Source organism: Vicugna pacos, chromosome 1 (genome assembly GCF_048564905.1).
Source record: "Vicugna pacos chromosome 1, VicPac4, whole genome shotgun sequence".
NCBI lineage: Eukaryota > Metazoa > Chordata > Mammalia > Artiodactyla > Camelidae > Vicugna > Vicugna pacos.
The window spans coordinates 82420005-82446906 of record NC_132987.1 but is presented as its reverse complement, the minus strand read 5'-3'; the positions used below and the strand labels follow the sequence as shown (position 1 = coordinate 82446906).

Here is a 26902-nt window from a genome sequence, read left to right as displayed (position 1 = left end):
ATTGTTTCCCCAAACAGACTTTATTTTTAACTCAACAGAAATAAATTAGGATTCATACACTGTTTAGTTTAAATGAGTTTTTAAATATATTATCTCTTTTAATCACCAAAACCATCTCATGGGGCAGTTTTCTTCCCCATTTCATAAGTAAAGTTAATAGATGTTTGAATTGGTTAAGTGGGTTGCCAAACATAATGCAATTAGTAAGAAGCAAAACTAAGACAAATCCAGGTTTCCATCTCCAGGTTAAGGGTTATAAGCACATAAAATTGCTTCCATAACCCAAGATGATGCTTTATATTAATGCTAATGGCATTAATAGCATGTGAGGAAAAGGAATAATTCCAACTAGGCATTGTATTGCAAGACCAGACAAATACTGGAAACTGTTTACCTCTAGAAAATCTTTTGATAAAGTACTTATATGTCCAATGAGAACCATAAAAGAATAAATATCTAAGTTTTAGAATATTTAGACTGAAAAAATATAAACGACCAGAAAAAAAAATGGTATAAGTTTTTCACTTCAAAATAAAGACAATTACGTATTTTCCTCACACTAATATGAAAGTTGTCTCAAAATTCAAACTAAGAAAATCTGTAATTTTTATTACAATATTCTGCTTGATGAAATAAAAAAGTCATTAGCCCACAGTGTATATTTCACTGTTAATCTGTGAGAAGGCAGGAATTAATTACCTGTACAGATTCACATGTAATCAATGGTACTTCTGACACTGCTGGCTCAGAAGTACTCCTGCTTTCATTAGTGACAGCATGATCTTGCTTAGGTTGTAATTTAAGAATTTCTGAACTTTTATGCTCAACAGGTCCTTCTTCATCACTGGAGACGACAACTAAAAAGGGAAAATGTATTTTTTAAATGTGTCACAGTAATCATGTATCAAAAAGAGAAGTTTCTAATTCATACAATCTTTCAAAACCCCATTGAATCTAATCATCTAACTAAATTCAATTTAGAAACTAGCCTATTATTTATTACCTGATTTATACTAGTTACATTCAATGTTTCCCTATCAGTGCCATTATTTAGCAGTTATCTGCAACCTTACCTTCTGGAGGATGAAGTCATTTAAAAATGGATAAAGCCACGAGAACATAGGAACAAGTCTGAGTTCTAATAATGTGTTGTGTCATCACTGTAAATTGTACTTTAAATCCTCTTACACTATTTGCTTCCAGGAGGGGGAAACTGATGGGTAGGGAAAGATGTGGGAGACTATTCACTGGATATCCTTTAGAACATTTTTGTACCATGTGACTACATCAAACACTTGAAATTTAACATCAAAATTAATTAATTAAATCAAAAGTATTGACAATAAATAAATAGCACTTAAACCCTCTGTACTTCAGCTTAATCAACCAAAATGACAAAATGGTCCTTACAGACTCTTATTAAAAACTACTAAGGAGATGAATTACAGGACACTAATCTAAAAAAATAAATACTTCTGCTTCCAAGTACTCCATGTTTACCTAAAATCAATATTACAAATTCATGAAGGAAGTCCCAAAACCCCAAGTCTTTTTTTTATAAAGTTAATATATTCCACAATGATATCGTAAGTTAACATTACCTTAGCAAAATTTGTTTGAGAGGAGAAATAAAACAACTAAGTAAAGCAGAGAATGTCAAGAGTCTTTATAATCCTTATGTTACTTACTTGGTTCACCTGAGATAAACGATTGGCTCCCTTCACTGTGTTCACTCAAAACAGGTTTTTCTATTGTGTTCAATTCATTCTCATCCTTCTCAGCCAAGGTAGAATTCCCCACAGTATCAGTGGAAATAGAACTCACAAAAGTTTCAGTGGTTGAACAGTCAGAGGTGATTTTGGGAGCAGTGCTCAAAGCCAACTCCTGACTACGAAATGAGGCTAGTTTAGTAAAATCACTTTCTATAGGTTCAAGTGTAATTTCTTCAAGTAGTTTTGGGTCTTCATGATAGTTTTCACTTGACTTCTCAAATTCAGTGGATACTGTTGGGTCATTTTCTTGTTCTTTCTGAACATAAATAAATGCACATAAAAATTAGCATTTTTCAAATTTGGCTAACAAAGAATTTTTTAAAGTTTAAATTCCTAAAGAAGAAATAAAAGTAAAAATATTATATAATTTCTATAACTACAGGGATAGAAAATTGCACAATTATTTTACTCTTGCCAGTGCCTCTCAAGTATAATGCAGATACAGAGTTTGGTCTGTTCAACTGGATGCCTCAATGTTTAACTTTTTGAAAGGATGAGAAGGGGAAATTCCCATAATTACAAGTGGTTCAGATGGTCACCCAAAATCTAAGTCAACTTTAAGTGAGAGGAATTATTTTTTATGGAAGTACTGGAGATTGAACCTGGGACCTTAGCAGTGCTAAGCAGGCGCTCTACCACTGAGCTATACCCTCCCCTGAGAATTTTTTTAGTTTTATTTTGCAAAAGTTAAGAGGCTACTTGACATCATGTGATTTTAGTAACAAAAGCCAAAAAATTATAAACTTAAGAGGATAATGATATGAAAAATTATGAAAATCACTGCCTTCACGTCTCTATTACTGTATTAAATCTAAACCATGTTTATAATTATAACTCAAAGGCACTGCAAAGTCCTGAAATGCCATGTGAATCAAAGGAATCAAAAAGCTGTCTCCAAAAAAAAAAGCTGTCTCCTTATAGTTTTATCACTAACTGCATACTAAGTCTTTGAAAATAGATAATGTATGCATTAAGTAGGGTAATTCTCTATGTATAACAAACTCCCTAAACTCTTCATAAAAAGAAGTTTAAGGAAACTGGAAGTAAATTACTACTGAAAAAGGAAATCTGACAATAATTTCACAGAGCAAGTGAAAAAACAATTGGCTGAACAGTATAAATAGTATTTGGTCAAAATAAGGAGGGGAAAAGAAAACAGGTCTGAAGGATATAAATCAAACTACTAAGAAAGGAGTGATATTAGAGAAGAGGTAATTTTAACTTTTTTACTTCTTCATAACACAGTCAGCCCTCTGCATGCACAGGTTCCACCAACTGCAAATGGAAAATATTCAGGAAAATAATTCCAGAAAGTTCCAAAGGGCAAAACTTGAATTTGCTGGGCACAGGCAACTATTTATATAGCATTTACACTGCATTTACAGCTATTTACTTAGTATTTACATTGTATTAGGTATTATGAGCAATCTGGAGATGATTTAAAATATAAAGGAGGATGTAGATTATGTTCAAATACTACACCATTTTATATAAGAGATTTAATCATCTGCAGATTTTGGTATGTGCAGGGTCCTAGAACCAATACTCTGCAGATACTGAGCAATGACTGTATTTGAAATTTGTTCACATAACTGTATTAATGCAAAAAGTTGCATTTAAAGTATTTTTTTAAAAACAGAATCAAAAACTAGGCAAGGAAAAGAAAGAAATCTGATGACAGAAGCAGAAAACCAGGAGAACATTATTTAGTCACAGTCAATTCATTTTTATCATAGTACAAATTATTTCATATCACATCTAAAAACCTCTACTTACTGTCTGTTCTGTTGACTTATACAAAGAAGCAGAATTATGAGAATCAGGTAAATTACTTCTAAGCCTTTTCTTTCTCTTCCTGGAATTCAGGGTGGGTTCCATTTTTGAATCAGAATATGCATCATCCTTGTTTCTGCTCCCCTCTTCAAGATGATCACAACCTTGACTTCTACTATTGTGATCTTAAAAAATGAAAGAGACATAAATATGGCCAAAAGTACAGAAAGAATCCCTTTTAGAAGAGCTCAAAGAAACATCATCAAAATTGCTGTACTACTTTTCAAAGCTATTTTTTTAAGTTCACTGTTAAATTCTCATACTGACATGGATGAATATAAGGACATATCCTATTTTAAACTGCATACACAAAGTAAATGTTCACCATACAATAAATATGATATGAGGAAAATACATTAAAAGGTCATATTCTTTAGTAACAAAAGCAACCAAACCATGTTTTTTTCCTTCTGCTATAACTGTAAATGTCTATAATAAAAAAAAGTCTTCATAAAATTTTGAAAATTAGTCTTAAAATATCTTTTAAATTCATTGTAATTTTAGAAATTGAACTAATATAGAGATTACAACTAATTCAGCAATTAGTTATATTTCTAAACGTAAATTTATATATACATATTTTTAAATGAAATGGGACAATTGTCTGAGAGTATTGATCACTACTCTTTCAAAAGGAGCCAAAACCTTTCCTCAGCAGCTGAGGAAACCAAGTCAATTATTATCAAACATGCTTAGTATTTCAGTTATCAAATATAGGTACTGTACAAAAATATCTTCCAAAAGGTTCTACCTAACTAACTGAAGGTTACCCTGAATTATTTTGCTTTCTGACTCTGTATCATACAAGTACCAGCTCAGGGTTCACACAACGCAAGACACAAAGCAGCTTCCTTGAATTCATAACTTAAAATTCACACAACACTAAACTGGCCTGACTTCCCCATTCACTTGAAGTTTTACAACACTACATATCTTCTCTTCAAACTATTCTTGTTCTTACTCTAGCTTTATAAACACCTAATAACTAACATTCATAATATCTCTTTGTCATTGCTTGAAAGGCAGGTATGGGGGACAGGGGTGAGAGCAAAAACTCCAAGACCGTCAACAGTATTTCAATTTCCAAAGAAAACACCTCTTTCTCGCTCCCCCAGGAAAACAAACTTCCCCCAAACTATCAACACAGCATTCTGAAAAGTACAATAAATTTTATTCATAATTTTGTAAACTGTAAAGATAGTCAAACACAATTTCTACATATAAACATACATATTTATATATATATGTAAAAACATATATATTTATATATACATATACTGTATCAAATTATAATTTCTAAACATAAATACTATAGCAAAAGTATGATGAAAGAAATGGGGCTTGAAAAAATTCTATTATATGGGAGTTTTCCTTCAAACAGTTTACTATTTTCATATCAGCCAAGACTATCTCATAGGATACAGGAATAAATGTATTACATGAAGCTAAACATTGTAAAAACAGGATTCTGCTTGGTAACAAATACCATTTAACTTGCAAATATTACTAGCATATAAAATTAAAGAGGTGACAAATTCCTGTAAACAAAAGAATGTTAAATATTTACAATGTATTATATTCATAAAAGCAAATTCCACAAGGCAAATTTAACGTACTATGAAAGTATATCTAGTGTGGGGAATATAGTCAATAACTATGTAATATCTTTGTATGGTGACAGATCATAACTAGACCATAGTGATCATTCTGAAATGTACAGAAATACTGAACCACTATGTTGTATAACAGGAATTAACATAATGTTGTTGGTCAATTATAATTCAGAAACAAACAAACTCATGGAAAAAGAGATCAGTTGTGGTTATCAGAGGTGGGGAGAAGGGAACTGAATGAAGGCAGTCAACAGGAACAAACTTTCAGTTATAAGATAAGTTCTAGGGATGTAATGTACAACATGATAAATATAATCAACAGTGCTGGATGTTTTGCATGAAAGTAGTTAGGAGAATAAATCTTACAAGTTTTCATCACAATGAAAAGTTTTTTCTACTTCTTTAATTTTGTATCTGTATGAGAAAACAGATGTTCACTGAATTTCATAATGTATGGAAGTCATTATGCTATACCCCTTAAATGTATACAGTGCTGTATGTCAACTGTATCTCAACAAAACTGGAACAAAAATTTTAATGGTATACCTGGAGTTTAATTCAGAAGTCCTATTAATTTATGGACTTACATTAAATAACTGGTATTAGACACAATTATCTACAGGATGAAAATATGGTGAGTTTCAACAAAGTTTCAATAGCTAATTTTCTTAAAAACACTGCACGTAAGAGGAGAAACTTCAGGGATACTAAGAAACTATAAGGTATTTCTTTTATCATGCATTTTTCTACCTGCTGTTAAGTCTAAAATTCCACTCTAACTTTGGAGGAATACTGAAGGGCACAAATTAGAAAGCTTTTTATTTTACTATGCCTACTCTACCCAGGAAAGCAATGAAGGCTTAACAGTGTCTTGATAGTATCTGAACTGAGCCCACAATACTTATATTTTTATAATGTAACTAAAAATAATTATTTCTCAGAAAAAGATAATGTCAGAAAATAAATTGCCTTTCATCATGTGCAGGTGGTATTCTGTGACTAACTGAAAGATTATGTCTGCAGAGTCATGATATGTTCTCTAGAGATTGCCCTCTATAAGAGCTGCAGCTCCTTTCTTGTATACATCAAAGATGTTAGTCTAGTTTCCTTTTAAGTCTTCCTCTTCTATGAAAAAAGCTACTTAAAATTTGTAAATAGCTGTGTTCCAAATGAAGTAAAAAGATTTTTTTGCATAATATCATTAAAGGAAAGACCGTGTCTTCTTGTGAATAATCTGTAAAATCATTCAGAAAACAAAATATCTCAACTAATTTGAAGCTATCAATAATCCAAGAGACCTTGAAGATGTTTCACATCTGACTAATGTAGTAATTTGTTTTGGTGCAAATTTTTATAGATTATTTCAAAATCTTTTTAAAAAGCGACAAAACAGACAAAAGAAGTCAATTCATTAACCCTACAGGCAAGGAGGCCTTACAATGAATTTTCCTAAGTCTGAAGTGTATTTACCTTTAAATTTGCTAATAGTGGCTTATACTGGCATCCTCCTAGAGTTGAGAGAAATTCTATTGAATAAAGAATGTTATTTCATGGTAGGAGGATAGCCAGTGGGAAACTAATAATAATAACTGAGATGGCAGCAATATCAATTACTACATATATCCATGGAAACACTTAGAAACAGCTAAACTTAACATAAATTTATAGCTATATGCTCCCCCCAAAAGAAATATTTCAATTTAACTTTTGGATTTAGTAAACAAATCAAGACATGTATACTACAGTATACAAAGAGTAAATGTAGTAATTTTCTTTGTGTTGCTAAGTAATGTCCCTTTACTTTCATGTATCCTTTAAATGTAAGACTAAAGTTATTTATACCTTTAAAATTATTAAAAATGCAGTAGACAAAAATTCAACTGACAACAGTTTTCTAAGGTTCACAAACCTTTAGGCTGAGTATCAGACATTACAAGAGAAATGCCATCATCATCTGTTTGCTTTTCTTTGGTGTATGCAGCCTGCTTTGCATAATTGTTGTCTACTGTCTTACTTGGTTGTGAACTCCTGAAAAACAAAATATTATTATACTCAATTCTTCTAAATACAAATTAATTTAGAAGCCAGCTGGCATATATTTGAGATAAAAATAACAGGTTACAAAAAAATCATATAGCATAGTATATAATCTGAACAGTAGAACAATATTAAACTAAGATTTGAGAAATAAGTTCTACCTTTAAATTCTCCATGTTTCTTTGGAAGAAAAAAAGAAGATACCCACATCACAGAATTGGACACATGCAAAATGAGCAAAGAATAATACAAGAATTAAATACATCAAAGAAATCTAAAAAGTACAAATTCCATGAACACAAGTACATGATAATAACACTTACGTGTAATCAAAAAATAAATCAAAGGTAATTGCTAATATGTTTCAAGCATGATTCTCATATCAAAAGTTACGTACAAAATAAAGTTTGCAGTGTGCTAACAAATTTTACTTATAGATAAAATAATTTAACATATAAGCTATTGGTTAAATACATAAACTTTAATAACATTGTGTGAAAAACAAGTTTTGGATTATGAGTATAATATCACTATTAATGAAAACATAATACAATAATAGTATGGGACTTCAATACCTCACTCCACTTTCACTGATTGTTAGATCATCCATGCAAAAAAATCAAGAAGAAACACTGGATTAGACCATAAATTTGACCAAATAGACCTGACATGCATTTATAAAACATGGCATCCAATAGCACCAAAATATACATTCTTCTCAAGTGCACACAGAACATTCTCCAGGATAAATCATATGACAGGCCACAAAGCAAGTTTTAGAAAATTTATGACTGAAATCTGTGAAATATCTTTCTTAACCACAATTGTATAAAACTAGAAATCAATAACAGGAAAAAAGCTGGAAAATTCACAAATACATGGAGATTAAACAGTATGTTCCTGAACAACCAATGGGCCAAAGAAGAAATCAAAAAGATCAAGAAGCATCTTGAAATAAATGAAAATGTAAGCACAACATACCAAAATCTATGAAATGTTCTAAGAGGGAAGTTAATAGCAATAAACACCTATATTAAGGAACAAGAAAGAACTCAAAAAAAAAAAAAACCTCTCACTTGCTACCCCTTGGAACTAGAAAAAGAACAAATTAAGCCCAAAGTTAGAAGAAAGGTCAGAGCAGAAATAAATAAAACAGAGCCAAGGAAAAAACAACAGAAAAGATCGACAAAACTAACAGCTAGTTTTTTGAAAACATAAAAAAAAATTGACAAACCTTTAGCTAGAAGAACTAGGAAAAAAAGATTCAAATAAATAAAAATAGATCATCAAGAGACTACTATGAATAATTACATGCCAACACTATGCATAACCTAAGAGATGGTTTTCTGGGGAAAAATAAACTGTTAGCTAGACTAATGGGAAAAAAGAGAAGAAAAAGAGAGAAGACTCAAGTAAATTAAATCATTACAACTGAGAGCACAGAAATACAATATATCATAAGAGACCACTACAAACAATCATATATCAAAAAATTGTATAACCTAGAAGAAATGGACAAATAACTAGAAACATTCAACTTACCAAACTGAATCATGGAAAAAAAAATCTGAACAGACCAATAACAAAAAAGGAGATTGGATGAGTAATCAAAAACCTCATAATACAGAAAAAGCCAGGACCAAATGGTTTCAGTGGTAATTCTACCAAACAATTAGAGAATTAATCCTAATCCTTCTTAAAAGTCTTCCAAAAAATTTAAGAGGAGGGGACATTCCTAAACTCATTTTACAAGGAAATCATTACTCTAGTTCCAAAGCCGGATAAGGACACAACAGGAAAAGTAAACTATAGACCAAATATCCTTAATACATAAAGATGCAAAAATTCCCACCAAAGTTTTAGGAAACCAAATTCCACAATTCATTAAAAGGATCATACACCATGATCAAGTGGGACTTATTCCAAAGAGGCAAGAATGGTACAACATCCAGTGTAATAAACCACATCAATAAAATGAAAGATAAAAATCAATCTGATCACTAATAGATGCACAGAAAAAGCATCTGAAAAAAAATCACTATCCTTTAATGATAAAACCCTCAAAAACCTGTGTATAAACAACACACCTCAACATAATAAAGGCCAATATAACAAACCCACAGCTAACACCACATTTCACTGTGAAAGATTAAAAGCTTCTACTCTAAGATAAGGAACAAGACAAGGATGCCCACTGCCATCACTCCTTATTCAACACAGTACAGCAAATCAAATCCTGGCTAGACAAATTAGACAAGAAAAAGAAATAAAAGGCATCCAAATTGAGAAAAAAAAGAAAAAGAATTAAAACTGTCATTATTTTCAGATGATATGATCTTACAGAAAGAAAACCCTAAAAAAATCCAATAAAACCTTTAAGAACTAATAAATGAATTCACTAAAGTTGCAGGATTAAAAATCAGTTGTGTTTCTATACACTAACTAAGAACTATCTGAAAGAGAAATTAAGAAAACAACCCCATTTACAACTGCAGCAAAAAGAACAAAATACCTGAGTAAATATAACCTAGAAGGAGAAAGATCTGTACACTTAAAACTATAAGACACTGAAGAAAGAAATTGAAGAAGACATAAATAAATGGAAAGATATTCTGTACTCAGATTGGAAAAATTAACATCGTTAAAATGTTCATTCTACCCAAAGCAACCGACAGATTCAATGCAATCCCTATCAATATTCCAATGGCCTTTTTCACAGAAACAGAACAAAAATCTTAAAATTTGTGTGGAACTACTAAAGACCCCAAATAGCCAAAGAAATCTTGAGAAAGAAAAATAAAGCCAAAAGCATCACACTTCATGATTTCAAATTATATTACAAACCTACAGTAATCAAAACAGAATAGTATCAGCATAAAAACAGACACATATATCAATGAAACAGAAAAGAGAGCCAAAAATAAATCCATTCATATATGGTCAATTCATTTATGACAAAGGAGCCAAGAATACACAATAGGAAAAGAACAGTCTCTTCAATACCTGACACTGGGAAAACTGAACAGCCACATGCAAAAGAATGAAACTGGACCAATATCTTACACCATATACAAAAATCAACACAAAATGGACTAAAGACTTGAATGTATGACCTGAAAACATAAAAATCCTAGAAGCAAACATGAGAGTAAGCTCCTTAACATTGGTCTTGGTAATGATTTTTTGTATTAAACACTAAAACGAAGGCAACAAAAGAAATTAAACAGATGGGACTATATCAAACCAAAAAACTGCACAGCAAAGGAAACCATCAACAAAATGAAAAGGCAACCTACAGAACAGAAGGAAATATTTGTAAATCATATATCTGATAAGGGAGTTAACATACAAAATATATAAAGAACTCATACAACTCAACAGAAAAAAATAAAACAAACTGATTTAAAAATGGGCAGAGAAACTGAATCAAAGTTTTTTCCAAAGAAGATTACAAATGACCAACAGGTACATGAAAAGGAGCCCTACACCCACTAATCATCAGAGAAAAGTATATCAAAAACCACAATTAGGTATAACCTCATACCTTCAGAATGGCTGTTACAAAAGACAAGAAATAAGTGTTGGTAAGATTGTGGAGAAAAGGTAACCCTTGTGCAATGCTGGTGGGAATGTAAATTAGTGCAGCCACTATGGAAAATAGAATGTAAGCTCCTCAAAAACTTAAAAATAGAACTAACATATGATCCAGCAATTCCACTTCTGGGTATTTATCTTTAGGAAATGAAATTACTATCTCAAAAAGATACATGCACCCCCATGTTCACTGCAGCATTATTTGCAATAGCTAAGACATGGAAACAAGCCTAAGTATTCATCAACAGAAGAACAGATAAAATCAATTTCTCTCTACCTCTCCCCCCCCCCTCTCTTTCACACACACACATACACACATACACACAATGGAGCATCTTTACTCATAAAAAAGGAAAGAAATCCTGCCATTTGTGACAATATGAATGAACCTTGAGGATAATACATTAAATAAAATAAGACAGACAAACACAAATAGTGTATCATCTCACTTACATGTGGAATCTAAATTTTAAAACAAACACCTAGATACTGACATCAGACTGGTAGCTGCCATAGCCAGGTGCATGAAATGAGTGAAGTGGTAAAAAGGTATAAGTTTCTAGTCATAAAAGAAATAAGTCAGGAATGTAAGGTACAGCATGATGACTATAGATAACAATAGTGTACTGTATATTTAAAAGTTGCTAAGACAGTAGATCTTAAAATTTCTCATCACAAGAAAAAAAATTTTAACTATGTGTGGTAATGAATGCTAACTAAACTTACTGTGTTAATAATTTTGCAATATACACATATATGAGATATTATGGTGTATACTTAAACCTAATGCAAAGTTCTGTCAATAACATATCAATAAAATTAATTAATTAATTTAAAAAATTGATACACAATTGGGAAAGCAATTTGGCACTAATTAGAATAGTCATAAAATGAATTAAATCTTTACCAACAATATTCTCACCCTTTATAACTATTATTACTGAAACAACTCATTATGGTATTATTTAAGTGGGTAAGAATTTTAAAATAAAAACTATATACATTATTAACCTTCAGAATTCTTTTATAATAGAATATATTATACAGTAATTACTACATTCTCAAAACTACTTAACAAGATAGAAATTCTTACATTCATAAATGTATTAAAAATCAGATACCAAGAGATAAACAAGATTATCCTGTATAGAACAGGGAAACACACACAAGATCTTGTGGTAGCTCACAGTGAAAAAGAATGTGACAATGAATATATGTACGTTCATGTATAACTGAAAAACTGTGCTCTACACTGGAAATTAATACAACATTGTAAACTGACTATAACTCAGTAAAAAAAAATGTAAAACAAACAAATAAACAAATCAGATACCACAAATAAATCAAGGATCCCTGAACAACAAACTATAAAATATATAACAAGTGACCTCAGGAAAATGGTGGAGTAGGAAACACCTACTATGTTCCTTCCCATCTAGACAACAACTGCACTGGCAGAATCCGTCTGATGTAAGAATTTTGGGATTCTGGAGTCTAATAAAGGCTTGCAACTTCCAGTCAAAAGGTTCAACTTCAGCAATTTGGGTGGTAGTAGCTACCCACTCCCAGCCCTGAGGCAAATCACTATGCCTGAGTTCCTAGAACAGTTTGTACAGGCTTACAATTACCAAGATGAGCAATTAGGATCTTGTCCTCCAAAAGTTGGGAATCTGTATTCTGATCACTGGTTGCTGTCTCTGATCATGAATAAGGCAGACAGAAAGATAGGCACTCACTGCTGCAACAACCACCACCACTGTTGTAAACAAGTCTCCCATCCAGCTAAAACAACTTCCAGATTTAAAGAGCTAGTTCCTATTTTCTTTTATTTCTGCCCCCACCCTTCATTTTTCCCATTTTCTCTTTATGGGAAGCAAACGTTTAAGGCCTAGAACTTTAAAAAGTAATCACATACACAAAGAAATTTAGAAAGCCACAGACATGATCAGGGAAAAGCACAGGCTCAGAAAAGACTTGAGGAGACCTTTTGTTTACATGTCAGGCTGATCCCTGGAATAGGGACATAGTACAACTATTAAAAAAAGAAGAAAAGAAACAAACAAAGGAAAAAAGCCAGCAAACCCTGGGAAAGGGCAAGAATCTTATTTCCAGACTTGCCATATTATATGACCCAAATATAAAGTTTTTAACAAAAAAGAAAATCACACGGCATACAAAGAAACAGGAAAGTATGGCTGATTTAAAGGAAAAAAAAATAAATCAACAGAACCTGTCCCTGAAAAAATCCAGATGGCAGACTCTATAGACAAAGACATTAAAAAGGCTGTCTTAAAGGTCCTCAAAGAGCTAAAAGAAATCCTGGACAAAATCGAGAAAATGATTTATGACAAAATGAAAATATCAATAAAAGATAAAACATACAAATGAACCTAAGGAAATTCTGCAGCTAAAAAATATAATTTAAATAAAAATTTTATTAGAAGGATTCAAAAGTAGATATAAGCAGGCAGAAAAAAATAGTGAACTTGAAGATATGATCACAGAAATTATCAAATCTGAGGAATAAGAAGAAAAAAATTTGAGAAAAGTGAACAGAGCCTAAGAGACCTATGGAACACCAATAAATGGGCTAATATACACACTGTTGGAGTCTCAGAGGAGAGGAAACAGAGAAAGGGGCAAAGATGTTACTGGGATAAATAATTTACCAAATAATTCCAAATTTGATGAAAGACATAAATATAAACATCCAAGAAGCCCAAGGAACTACAAGCAGAATAAACTGAATGAGACCTACACCAAGAATGTTATAATCAAATTCTGAAAAGACAAAGGCAAAAAGGGAATTTGAAAGCACCAAAAAAGAAATGACTCATCATATACAAAAGATCCTCAATAAGATTATGAGCAGATGTTTCATCAAAAACTATGCTGGCCAGAAGGCACTGGATTGGTATATTCAAAGTACTGGGGGAAAAAGCTGTCAAGTAAAAATCCTATTTCTGACAAAACTGTCCTTAAAAATGAGGACAAATTAAGACATTCTAAGCTAAACAACTCTATGTGGTCAGCATTGTCCTGATACCAAAGCAAGGCAATGATACTACAAGAAAACTATAGGCTAATATCCCATAGGAACACTGATTCAAAATTCCTCAATACAATACCCCCAAACAGCTCCTATGGTTATTACCCAGGCCATTTATTCCCGGAATGCAAGGATGTTTCAACATACAAATATCTATCAATATAATATATCACATTAACAAAATGAAGAGGAAAACCACCTGGTCATGTCAATTAATGCAGAAAAAGCACTTCATAAAATTCAACACCTTTCCCTTATGATTAAAAAATAAAATTCAACAATCTAGGAATAGGAAGAAACTAACTACCTCAACATAACAAAAGCCATATATGAAAAATTCACAGCAAACATCAAACTCAATGTTGCAAGACTGAAAGTTTTTCTTCTAAGATCAGGACTAAGACAAGAATGCCCACTTTCACCACTTAGTCAATACAGTACTGAAAGATCTAGCCATAGCAATTATTTAAGATATGTAAAAGCATTTAAATTGGAAAGAAAGAGGGGAGGGTATAGCTCAAGTGGCAGAGTGCATGCTCAGCAGGCACAAGGTCCTGGGTTTAATTCCTAGTACCTTCATTAAATAAACAATTATATAAATAGACCTAATCCTACCCTCAAAAAAAACTTGCAAAGAAATAATCTGTGCTTACAGATGATATGATCTTACACGTAGAAAAGATTACACACATGCGCGCACACACACACACACACAAATGTTAAAGTAAGTAAAAGAAAAAGGAAATTGAGAAAACAATTCCATTTACAATAGCTTCAAGAAGGAAAAAAACTTAGCACTTAACCAAGGAGACTGAAGACTTATAAAATGAAAACTATAAAACATGGCTGAAAGACATACTACCCAAAGCAATCTACAGATTTAACAAGATCACAATGAAATCACCCAGGACATTTTTCACAGAAATAGAACAAATAATCCTAAAATTTATATGGAATCATAAAAGATTCAGAATTGCCAAAGCAATACTGAAGAAAAAGAACGAGGCTGGAAGAATAATCCTCCTAGACTTCAGACTATACTACAAAGCGACCAAAACAGCATGTACTGGCACAAAAACAGACATATGGATCAACGGAACAGTATAGAGAGCCCCCCCAAAAAATCCCATAGACTTATGGTCAATTAATCTTTGACAAAGGAGGCAAAAAAAATACAATGGAGTAGACAGTCTCCTCAGCAAATGGTGTTGGGAAAACTGGACAGCCACATGTAAACAAATGACATTAAAAATGAAAGCAAAAATAAACAAATGGGACCTAATTAAATTATAAACTTCTGCACAGCAAAGGAAACCATAAGCAAAACAAAAAGACAACCTATGGAATGGGAGGAAATATTTTCAAAAGATGAGACTGACAAGGGCTTAATTTCCGCAATATATAAACAGCTCATAAAACTTAATAACAAAAACAAACAACCCAATCCAAAATTGGGCAGGAGACCTAAATAAGCAATTCTCCAATGAAGATGTACAAATGGCCAATAGGCACATGAAAAAATGCTAATTATCAGAGAAGTGCAAATTAAAATTACAATGAGGTATCACCACACACCAGTCAGAATGGCCATCATTAAAAAGTCCACAAACGATAAATACTGGCGATGGTGTGGAGAAACGGTAACCCTCCTACACTGTTGGTGGGAATGTAGTTTGGTGCAGCCATTATGGAAAACAGCATGGAGATTCCTCAAAAAACTAAAAATAGACTTACCATATGACCCAGCAATCCCACTCCTGAGCATTTATCTGGCGGAAACTCTAATTTGAAAAGATACATGCACCCAAATGTTCACAGCAGCACTATTTACAATAGCCAAGACATGGAAACAATCTAAATGTTCATCGACAGATGACTTGATAGAGAAGTTGTGGTATATTTATACAATGGAATACTACTCAGCCAAAAAAAGAATAACATAATGCCATTTAAAGCAACATGGGATGGACCTGGAGATTGTCATTCTAAGTGAAGTAAGCCAGAAAGAGAAAGAAAAATACCATATATCACTCATACATGGAATCTAAAAAACAAATTTTTTAAAAGACAGAAATGAACTTATTTACAAAGCAGATATAGACTCACAGACATAGAAAACAAATTTATGGTTACCAGAGGGAAAAGAGGGTGGGGAGGGATAAACTGGGAGTTCAAAATTTGCAGATACTAACTATATATATATAAATAGATAAAAAAATAAGTTTCGACTGTACAGCACAGGGAACTATAATCAATATCTTGCAGTAACCTATTATGAAAATGAATAAATGTATGTATATGTATGATTGAAATATGCCATATACCAGAAATTGACACATTGTAAACTGACTATACTTCAATTAAAAAAAATAAAAATAAAAATAAAAATAAAACATGGCTGAAAGAAATTAAAGAAGACATTCATAAATGGAAACACATATTCCCAGATTAGAAGAATTAATATTGTTAAGATGTCAATACTACCTAAAGCAATCTATAGATTCAATGCAATCTTATCAAAATTGCAGTAATATTCTTACAGAAATATAGAAATTTATCCTAAAATATATACACAACCTTAAAGGACCCCAAGTTCCAAGACAATCTTGAACAAATCTGGAGGTCTCACACTCACTGATTTCAAAACTTACTACAAAACTGTAATACAAAACAGCATGGTACTTCCATAAAGACAAATAAATAGATCAATGGAATAGACCAGCACTCAGAAATTAACCATCGCATATATAGTCAAATGATTTTCAAATGGGTGCCAAGACCATTCAAGGGGGGAAAGGAAGGCCTTTTCAACAAAAAATGCTGGAAAAACTGGATATCCACATGCAAAAGAATGAAGGTGGACCCTCATCTAACACCATACACAAAAGTTAACTCAAAATGGATCAAAGGCCTAAGTGCATAAGCTGAAACTATAAAACTCTTGGCATGGGAGAAAATCTTCATGATACTGGATTTGATAGTAATTTCTTGGACATGACAACAAAAGCACAGGCAACAAATGGAAAAATAGACAAACTGGATGTTATCAAAATTGAAACTTCTGCACATCAACTGGCAGTATCAACAGAGTAAAAGGCAACCCACAGAATGGGGGAAAATATTTGTAAATCATATTTCTGATAATGTTAATATTCAGAATATAGAGAGAATTCCTAAAACTCAAAAATAAAAAACCTGATTCATCAATGGACAAAGGATTTGAATAGATAATTCTCCAAAGAAGATATATAAATGGCCAATTAACACATGAAATGATGTTCAATATCACTTATTACAAGGGAAATCCATATCAAAACACAATGATACATTGCTCCATACACATCAGGATGGCTATTATGCAAACAGAAAATCATAAGCGTTGCCAAGGATGTGGAAATACCAGGACCCTTGTGCACTGCTAGTGGCAATGTAAAATGGAGAAGATGCTGTGGAAAAATGTATGGTGTTTTTTTTAAAAATTAATAATATAATTATCATACAATCAAACAATTCCACATCTGGGTAAACACTCAAAAGAACTGAAAGGAGAGACACAGATACTTGTACACTGAAGTTCATAACAGTGTTATTATTCACAGTACCAAAAGGTGAAGCAACCCAAGTATCCATAGACATTTATACCAGACTACAAACTACAGTAAGGCAAAAAGAATCAAAACGTCAGTTAGAAAAGTTATCTCCAGGCTGTTATTCTGGATCCAATACCTCATTTAAAAAATAACAAATTAAAACAGTAGTTGACTGACCTATTTTTATACTTGGGGCTGAGGAGGTCTTTCCAAGGATAAACCAAAACACATAGGTCAAACACTGAGATTTTACAAAATAAAAATTTTAAATTTCTATACAACAGAAATTACTATAAACAAAGTAAAATTACAAGTAGGAAACCTGAAAAATTTTTTGTAATACATATAGCAAAGCATTAATAGCATTCATAAGAGTTCTTACAAACCAGTAAGAAACAAATGAAACACTCCAATACATACAAAGACTAAAGAGAAAACTCACAAGAAATACAAAGTCCATCTTCACTAAAATAAAAAATGAAATAAAAACAATTAATGAAGACAGTTATGTTTATTTTTGTCAACAGGTTATCACAAAAATTTCAAAGATAAAACCTAATTCTGGTTAAATACAGGAGAATGGCAGTACAAGGATTTACAAGAATAAATACACAAAGATAAATGTATAATCCATTTATTGAAGCACTGTTATACAGAAAAAAATGAAAAATACCCTAAATATCTACCCATAAGGAAGTATATATATGTAAAAGAAGATAAAATAGATCTCTACATATTGATGTAAAAAGTTACCAAATTTAAAGATAAAAACTGATTTTCCCATTTACTCCGCTAGCATACCTGGGTATTATTTTATTTTACAGACAGGATAAACTGAGGCACAGAGAAAAAAAGTAAAGCAAATTGCCTGAGCTGCAATTCAAGCCTGAACTTAAATAAGTTAGTACTGGTATGGCATTTATCACAGTATAGTATCATAGTCAAGACTTAACACATTAATTAAAAGTTGTCATAGGAATATTATACAGGTTAATAATTAAGTGTGTGTGTGTGTGTATATATATATATGTTAAAATAACATAACATATATATATATGTTAAAATAATAAATTGTCACCTAGAAAAAAACAAATACGCTACTCCAAGGGGACAATTTTATTTTAAACTTCCTATTCACTCTTGCTGTTTTCTGTTACTCCTTTATTTCTGGCATAAAACACAAGACTTTTTCCTACATAATTCCATTCAGGTTGTCACTAGAGTCGGTAATAACAGTTTTGAACACTAAAGACAAGCTAAGGCTAAAGTAAGACTTCAAGCATTCATATAACCTTTTTCTGTATGTATCATCTAGGGCACAAATGCTAGGTTTTCAGAGGAAACCTCCCCTGGTTTCACAGACGTAGACCCCATTCTTTAATCTACCAATTTTTAGGTGTTACCTGACCTTCTATCTTTGTAAGAAAGTTGGCTACATTCTCTACAGTAACAGAACAGTAACAATAATGTCAGATCATCATGTCTCTTTCCGAGATCTAAATAACTTATGTTTACTCTTCCTGATTTTAGAACAGGTAGGCTGAGAGGAGGTTGGTTATAACAAGAGTTCCATCCTTGAGCTACCCTGTGTTCCTCCTGTACTTCAGTTCTAGTGCGGCACATCTACCGAAGTGATGGTATGGCCATACTTACAACTTATTTAAAGGGCACTCTGAATTCTCCTCAGAATAAAATCATTTTAAGGGAAGAGAGAACTAAAGTTTGGTTTAAGGAATACAGTACTCCATCTTAAACCACACAGTAATACTAGTATGACTGTGACATTTACCTTGGCAGAATTGGTAATGACAACAGGGGTAGCAGGAATCTCAGGAGGGGACATAGAAGACTTCAGTACCATCAACTACAGAAACAGCCATTAATGGCACTTTTCATACTAGCAGTGATAAGAGAGACACAAAAATCATGACTACCATTTATTAACTTCCTACTAAGTTCCAGACATTTTACATAGGTTATCTGCTTAAACCTGTACAATAATCCTATAAGGTGTGTATTATTATCCCTGTTTTAAAGATGGAATAAGTAACTTGTTCAAGGTAAATCAGCATGTTAGCAGTACTGCTAAAATCTAAATCCAGATGTCTGGCTCCAAAGTCTATTCCTACTGTAAATGCAACAGTCAAAGAAAGTAAGTTACCACCAAGAGATGAATTTTCAGGGTCCGTATCAAATACTATCTGGAAACTTCCTAACTATTTGGAAAGAACTTTAAGAGACGTAGAGTTCTCAATGAATAGATTTTAGAAAGAGTCAGAAATTTTACAGCTATTACTATTACTATTACTATTAAACCTTAGCCCCAGGATGTTATAAAGCCTGAGAAGTACAGATTACAACTTGAGAGTTTCACAGAATCCTCACAATAGTGCTATTTTTCCATAACAACATGAATGTGCACTGATTTGAATTCCATGGTAATAACATATAAGTGGCTTTTTCTGTAGAAAGTGTCTTCAATAATAACATCTTTATTTGTACAGTATTTTTTGTTCACAAAGAATTCTCACATGCGAGACTTAAAAGAGGTAATACACCACTAAATGTCATTCAAAATTTTTTCTCTTTTTACAAAACTCAGGTAACCAAAACTCAAGGTTAAATGACATAAACATTAACCCAAGTGCACAAAATTCAACATGTACTGAGCTAAGCACTGGATAAAAATGCAAACAAGATTTGATATCTCTCCTTAAGGAGCTCATGGTCTAGTACAGGAGGCAGAAAAAAACACCTACAGTACAAAATGATAAAATGCACTTCTACAATCTCTGAGTATACATTAAATTTATTAGTAACTGGATAATGTCACTGAAACTCTCTCTTTTTTTTTTTTAGCAAATTCAGAAAGAGACCTAATAAAGTCACTGATAATTTACTAAGTAGAACCCAAGTGAAACAAAGTATTCTTCAAAAGAAGAGAAATTCATAAAATTTATAAGTTCATAAGAAATAAATAGTTCAGCAGGGTAGGGTATAGCTTAGTGGTAGAGCACATGCTTAGCAGGCACAAGGTCCTGGGTTCAATCCCCAGTACCTTTATTAAAACAAACAAATAAATAAATAAATACATAATTATCTCCCCCTACAAAACAAACAAAAAAAGAAATAAACAGAGTTTATAAAAATCAAATGTGTTAGTAATTAAGAAATTTATTATAAATCTTTTTAAAAGTAATTATAAATATTCTTTAATGTAATTAGGCTTGCAAGAGAAATACAAATCAGAAGTTACCTTTGGATGGTTTTGGGGGGAGGGGAAGGGACAATTAAGACTGGGTAAATAATTTCTCATTCAGATCAAAGCTATTTATTGTACTGGCTGGGAACAGAAAATAGAAAAGAGAAGTTCATGGTAAATGAAAGTTAAAATATCTAGTATTATCTACTAACTAACATCCCCTAGCTTTTTACCATAGTTTTTTTTTCTTATTTACAGCCCCCATGTGAGATTCTCCTAGAGCTTAAAACAAAAGCAACTTCTGATTTCCATTTCTCTTATTGCCAGAGAAAGCCACGACTGTTAATAGAATTCAGCTGTCTCAAACCATTTTTGTGAGGAATGCATTCAGTCGTTCATTCAGCAGATATTTACTGGGCAGTAAGTGCCAGGTACAGTTCTAGCATCTGGGTATAAAAACAGTGACTAATAAGATGGAGGGATGGATGACGGACAGATAGATGGACAGCCAGCCAGATGGATGGATAAGACAAAGGAGGAGGAGGAACAGATAGACGTCAGGGGAATGAATTTCAATTATACCAGATAAATAAACTGAAATAGGTACTGAATTTTCATTGAGAGTTTGCATCCATTTCCCCAAAACACAAGTAGAGTGATTGGTACTTTCCGAAACTGATTATTAGCCAATGACTGTTGGTTCCAATAGTCATTCCAGCCACCAGTGGAGAAAAGTTATACTAGCTATCAGAGCACGTTTGCCTCACATTTAGCAATAACATATCTGTAGGGAAGAATGGAGGAGGGCTCGTGAGAGTAAGCATAATATTTATTTTGAGTAAAGTTATCACTAAACATACCTTTCAGATAAAAAGGAGCTCTTGTGAGGATCTATATTTTGACAAGATTCTAGGCTGCCATCAGATGGTGAAGAAAGCTGCTCTGATTTCAAGTTGTCTGTATCACCCAAACTGGCCTCAGTTACAGATGAGGTCTTTATGTATTTTCTTCCTAACTCCGTTCCCAGGACATTCGTCAATATAACTCTGGGTATCCTGTCACACAAAATAACAAACACTGTACTGTTCTGAAATTTGCAGGAAGAAAAAAAATGTATTCTAGGAAGTTAAATTTTCAAACATTTTCCTTTTAGCCCAAGGAAGCTATTAGAACTATACCACCCTGAAAAATCAACCCATAAATACTCGAAATTTTGGATGAACACTCTTTTTTTGTTCCTGAAAGTAGCTGTATCTTATAAATTGGTATAGACTGATATACCACTATAATGGCTTTAACTGTACTAATGGACACTATTAAGGTGCTTAAAATTTTACCCAATTTTTCTCAAAAAATGTTTTTTCTTTTCCAGTAGTTATTAAAAACAGATACTACAAACCAATTCAAAAAATCTTTATTCTTCTTATTCCCTGGTAAATAATAACATACTTGTAACTGGTAAATACCAAAGCTACGTCTGACAAGAAAGACATCATTCAGATTGCATTATGGTAAATGACAGATGCCTTAAGTGAAACAGCACATACATTGATGGTAATAACGAACTTTATTTAATAGCATCAGGGAAAGGGTCAACAAAATAAATGCTTAGAAAAGTAAAGTGTATTTTTAAAGCTCCAAAATTTTTTAATTTGGTGTGGTTCAATCAAAAGTACTAACATAAGCCTAGTATTTTTTTTTTTAATTTCTTCTTGGGGTGGGGGGTAATTAGGTTTGGTTATTTATTTATCTTTAGTGGAGGTGCTAAGGATTGAACCCAGGACTTCATGCATGCACTGTGCTACTGAGCTATTCCCTCCCTGCCAGCCTAGTGTCTTCTTAAACAGAATGGGTAGTATAATCTTTTCCTGGTTATCGAGATGTTATTATGAACAACTGATGTACTTTGCCACACCACAATGATGCCCTCAAGGCAACTATTCGGCCCTGAGTTGACAGGCCCAAGCCAAATTACTGTGAATTTTTTAGTTCTTTTTATGTATCTTTTAAGTTTTCCTGCCTCCTCTTTATCAGATGTTCCCCATGACTGTTACCAACATATCACTTGCAGCATTTTACTGACCTTTTGTGAGAGACAATACCACTTAGAAAGGGACAGAGTACTTTTAAGTTAAAAAATGTAAACTTTCCTGTACTTTGTTACATCTGCTGTGGTACTTAGAGGTACTCTTTATTTTCACTACATAGAGACACTATGTTCTTTTTACTATGTTCCAAACAGCGTAGAATTTCAGATCCTGGGAGAACTTTAAAATAATTTAGTCCACTCTTTATTTTAAACATTAGGAATTCAAAGCTCAGAAAAGTTAAATGTCTACCCAAGTATAAGTAATTCTTCCTAGTAGAAGAACCTAGGTCAGTTATCTTTTTGTTTTTTAAATTTTATTCCATTACACTGCATCCTCAATACTAAATTGCCAAAGGATAGAAGCAATTGAATTCTCTTCTGAATAATAAATGATCATTCTATTCTTTTATGCTTTGTTTTGCTGCTAGATTCTGAAGAAAGAAAAAGGAGAGATATCAAAAATGAAGCCTGGAGGATAAATGAGATCTTTTAAGCTAAAAAAAAATCTGAAAGTCTTGCCTAGAAGAGAAAAATTTCAAACTTCACCCAAAAACCACTGGAAAAGATTATCTACCAAGCTGCAGCAGAACCTACATCTCTAAAGCACAGGAGGCATAGAGGGTCTCTGAATTTACCAGAAGGTTCAAAGAACTATCTCAGCATGTCTACCATGGGATATCTTTCAATTAGATGTAAACAAATGCCACAGGGAAAAAACTGAAGACCAAGTAGAATATGTAAAGGTTAATAAATTAGGTATCAGGTAAAATATGTAATAAAGTCCAATTCCTACTGTACTTATGAAAAAAATTAAAGTTCAGAAGAATGAAAAGCAGTATGGCACAGGGGTTAAGAGCAAGGAGTCTGGAGTGAGACAAACATAGGGTTAGGTTCTGATTTCAGCACTTAATAATTCTACAACCTTGGGTAAGTTACTTACTATAATGTATGCCTCCTAGCATCATCTCTGAGACGGGGAGAATTATAAAATCTACCTTACAAAATTATTAAGACTAGATGAAATAATTGATGTAAAGCAGTTAGCACCAGTCCTGGCACACAGTAAATACACAATAAATGGAAGTTCACTTTAATTTTCCTATTATTGAAGTCTTGCTCAAATTTATAAACAATCTTTTCAATAGTACCTGTCATAATTTATCATGCTCTGCAATCTTAACGAAAATATCTAGAAAAGTACATAGTTAAACAGTTAGCAATGCCCGTAGTACTCCTAGCTCTTCATAACACATGCCATAGCCCAAGCATCTTTCATCAACTATTTGCAGTTTATAGAATTTGGGTACCTTGAGGAAAGACAGAGCTTTGTGACAGCTTTATAAAATACAAATCTATAAAGTGATGACTAAATTCATAATACCTAAACTGTCTTTCGGTGTATAACTTATAAATTAGCACTGCCATGAAAATTCTAGGGCTAGCCAGCATTTCAAAAGATTCTGAATTTTCACAAGAAATATATAAAGGTGTATACTACATCTCTCACACATGGAAGGAAGGACTGAAAATTGTCATTTCACACAGTCCATCCAATTTTTTCCCCAAGTATGCAAACAGTATCAGTGAGTAAAATATAGTTTGTTTAACTTTACTTATTAATATTGTGAAATCACACGTCAAGATATAATATGCTAAACCAAATGAGAAACAAATTTTGTAATGCATGAGATGAAGCATAAAGTATACTGGCCTGAGAAGTAATGCCATTAATTGATTATGTCTCTGCACGGTTATTTTCTCTGATTCTTAATTTTCTCAGTTATAAGTTTTGAGTTCCCTTCCTATACAAGGTAGCATAGTAAATGTAAGATTCAAATAATTCAATAAATAGGGGAAAAATTTGAAAAACTGATAAGAGCTATTAAGATAAACTTGATGTCAAGAGCAAATTTTTTTAAAGAAATGGAAAACCCTCATTAAAAGATAATAATTTTATCTGGTCTGATAATAAAGCTATAATATAATAAATTTTAAAATTACAATACTAATTTAGTTTTATTTTGCTGTAATTTAGACAAATACTTTTCTAAAATTGTGCTGTGACATTTTAATAGGGTTCCCATAAATCCATTCTTATCCTAGATGATATAATTCAAAATATTACTTTCTAAATCAATTTCTCAAGCTATGTAGAAAAAAATTTCTAATTTTTGAATAACTTTCACAGATTTTCTAAATTTGCTTTTTTTACTAAGCTATATTTTTAATGAATAAATTATCACTCAATTAAAACATTACTGGCTTAAAGAAGTTCTAAGCTACAAGAATACTGTGGTTGTCATACCATCACATCTGGAAAGTCATACAACCACAATAGTTGGAATATGTAATGTTTTAAAACTTTAAACATATGTAAATGTAAGAAAAACATGAATAATACTTATACCATTTAGGGAAATTCCAAGAACCAGGAGCTAACTTTTTTCTTAATGGAATATGGGTACACTGCCTCAATACATCTCTAACAATCTCTGGTGCCAACTGATGAAAGCAGGAGAAAGATGGTTAACCTGTCTCCAACTAGGCTCTTTCTTGCCTGCTGACTAAGGTTTATAAAAATCTGGAAATTTTCTCCCAGGAAAATAGATGTGAACCACACATGGTGATAAAATCTAGACTAAAATATGATTTACTTGTTTAAAAAGAAATGTGTGCATTCCACATACTGCTAGTTTGATATATCTAAAATTCTTGACCCTTTCCTTCATTATTTAACAAGGTTGATCTGGATCATATATTTTCTGTTTTTCTTCTCAATTTCATCCAGAAGTTAAAAGGCTAAATTGTCTTCATATAAAAGGCAAGATGCTTAGACCACTACCTTTAGATTCTAGAATGCAAATAAAATTTCTAAAAAATGCCATTCCTGGGACTGAATGAGTAATGTTTGTTTACTCAATAGCTAAACTATAAGTTAAAATTAAAAACCAAAACCAAATTTTTCTCCCTTCATCTTTCTGAAATAATGAAGTCCTAGCTAAGCAAAAATGAAAATAAGACAGTGTCATGTTCGAAGTTAAGCAAAGACTGAAGAAAGCCTAAGTCTCCTATTCCAGACAGCGAGTCCCACACAGAAAACATCTGTCTAAAGCTATGCCCTAAACAGTTCTCCAGTTGTGTTTTTTGAAGTTTGTATTATCTCTTTTCCTGGCTGTCTCCAAAATTACAGAGCAGATAATTGGTTCTATTGGAGAAAAATACATTTCAATCAAAAAGACTGGAGATATAACTCCGCTGAGAAGCAATTTCTTTCTTGTATTCTGCAAACATTTATTGAGCATTTAGTATGTGCCCAGTACTGTGCTATGTACTAATAATAGTGAAAAAATAATAATATGAAGTCCCTGCCCTCACGAGGCTTGTTGCCAGGGAGGCAGAGAAACTAAAAATCACAATATAGTGTGATGAGTGCTATGATACATGAAGAGGCTGCTTAGCAAGATGAAGAAATGGATCAAATGCAGATGTGGGAGGCAGAATTAAAGGCAGCTTCCCAAGAAGACAGCATACGAACTTGATGCTAAAGACCAGTACAAGTCAGTAAAAGGGAAAAGGAGACTCTCTGCAAGATAAGAGAACAAGCAGCATGAGCTCAGAGGTATAAAACAGCATTATACATTCAGTATCAATAGTTCCCTAAGTCTGAAGGACAGCATGAATGTGGAGGGGTGGACAGACATAAAGCTAGAGGTAGGCAGAGGTGAGACCATCGAGGACCCTGTATGCCAAGCTAAGGAGTTTGAACTTTATCCTGAAGTGTATGTGGAGCCACAGAAAGATGTTAAACTAGATAGTGACAAGTAATATCTGTCTTTTACAAATAATACTTTGGCAACAATACAGGGAAACAATCAAGAAGAAAAAGACTATGTACAGGAAGTCCAATTAAACTATGATCATAGTAACAAGGCACAAAACTAATAGGGCTTGAACTGAGGTAGTGGCAATAAAGATGGTGATCATTTTAAGACAGATTTAGGAAGTAAAAATAACTAGACATGACAAATGATAGTATATGAAGGGTAAGAAAAATGAGGAACAAGGACAATTTCCAACTTCTAATTTTAAGAACTAAGTGTAGAGAAGTCATATATTCAGACAG

The 26902-nt window shown here is 32.5% G+C and overlaps 1 protein-coding gene across 11 annotated transcripts in view; it reads right to left on the bottom strand.

Annotated features, from left to right (window-relative positions):
• The window catches only part of SENP7 (SUMO specific peptidase 7), a 113095-nt gene that overhangs the window by 28963 nt on the left and 57230 nt on the right, over nt 1–26902 (bottom strand). For 9 of the 11 annotated variants that reach the window (XM_072966026.1, XM_072966031.1, XM_072966038.1 and 6 more), the window contains 5 exons: nt 21551–21745; nt 7128–7246; nt 3549–3730; nt 1689–2028; nt 700–857 (listed from right to left, as the gene is read on the bottom strand). In XM_072966026.1, coding sequence (XP_072822127.1) covers nt 700–857; nt 1689–2028; nt 3549–3730; nt 7128–7246; nt 21551–21745 — 994 coding nt within the window. The remainder of the gene's footprint in view (nt 1–699; nt 858–1688; nt 2029–3548; nt 3731–7127; nt 7247–21550; nt 21746–26902) is intronic. The other 2 variants (XM_072966078.1, XM_072966086.1) reach the window with 1 other exon arrangement.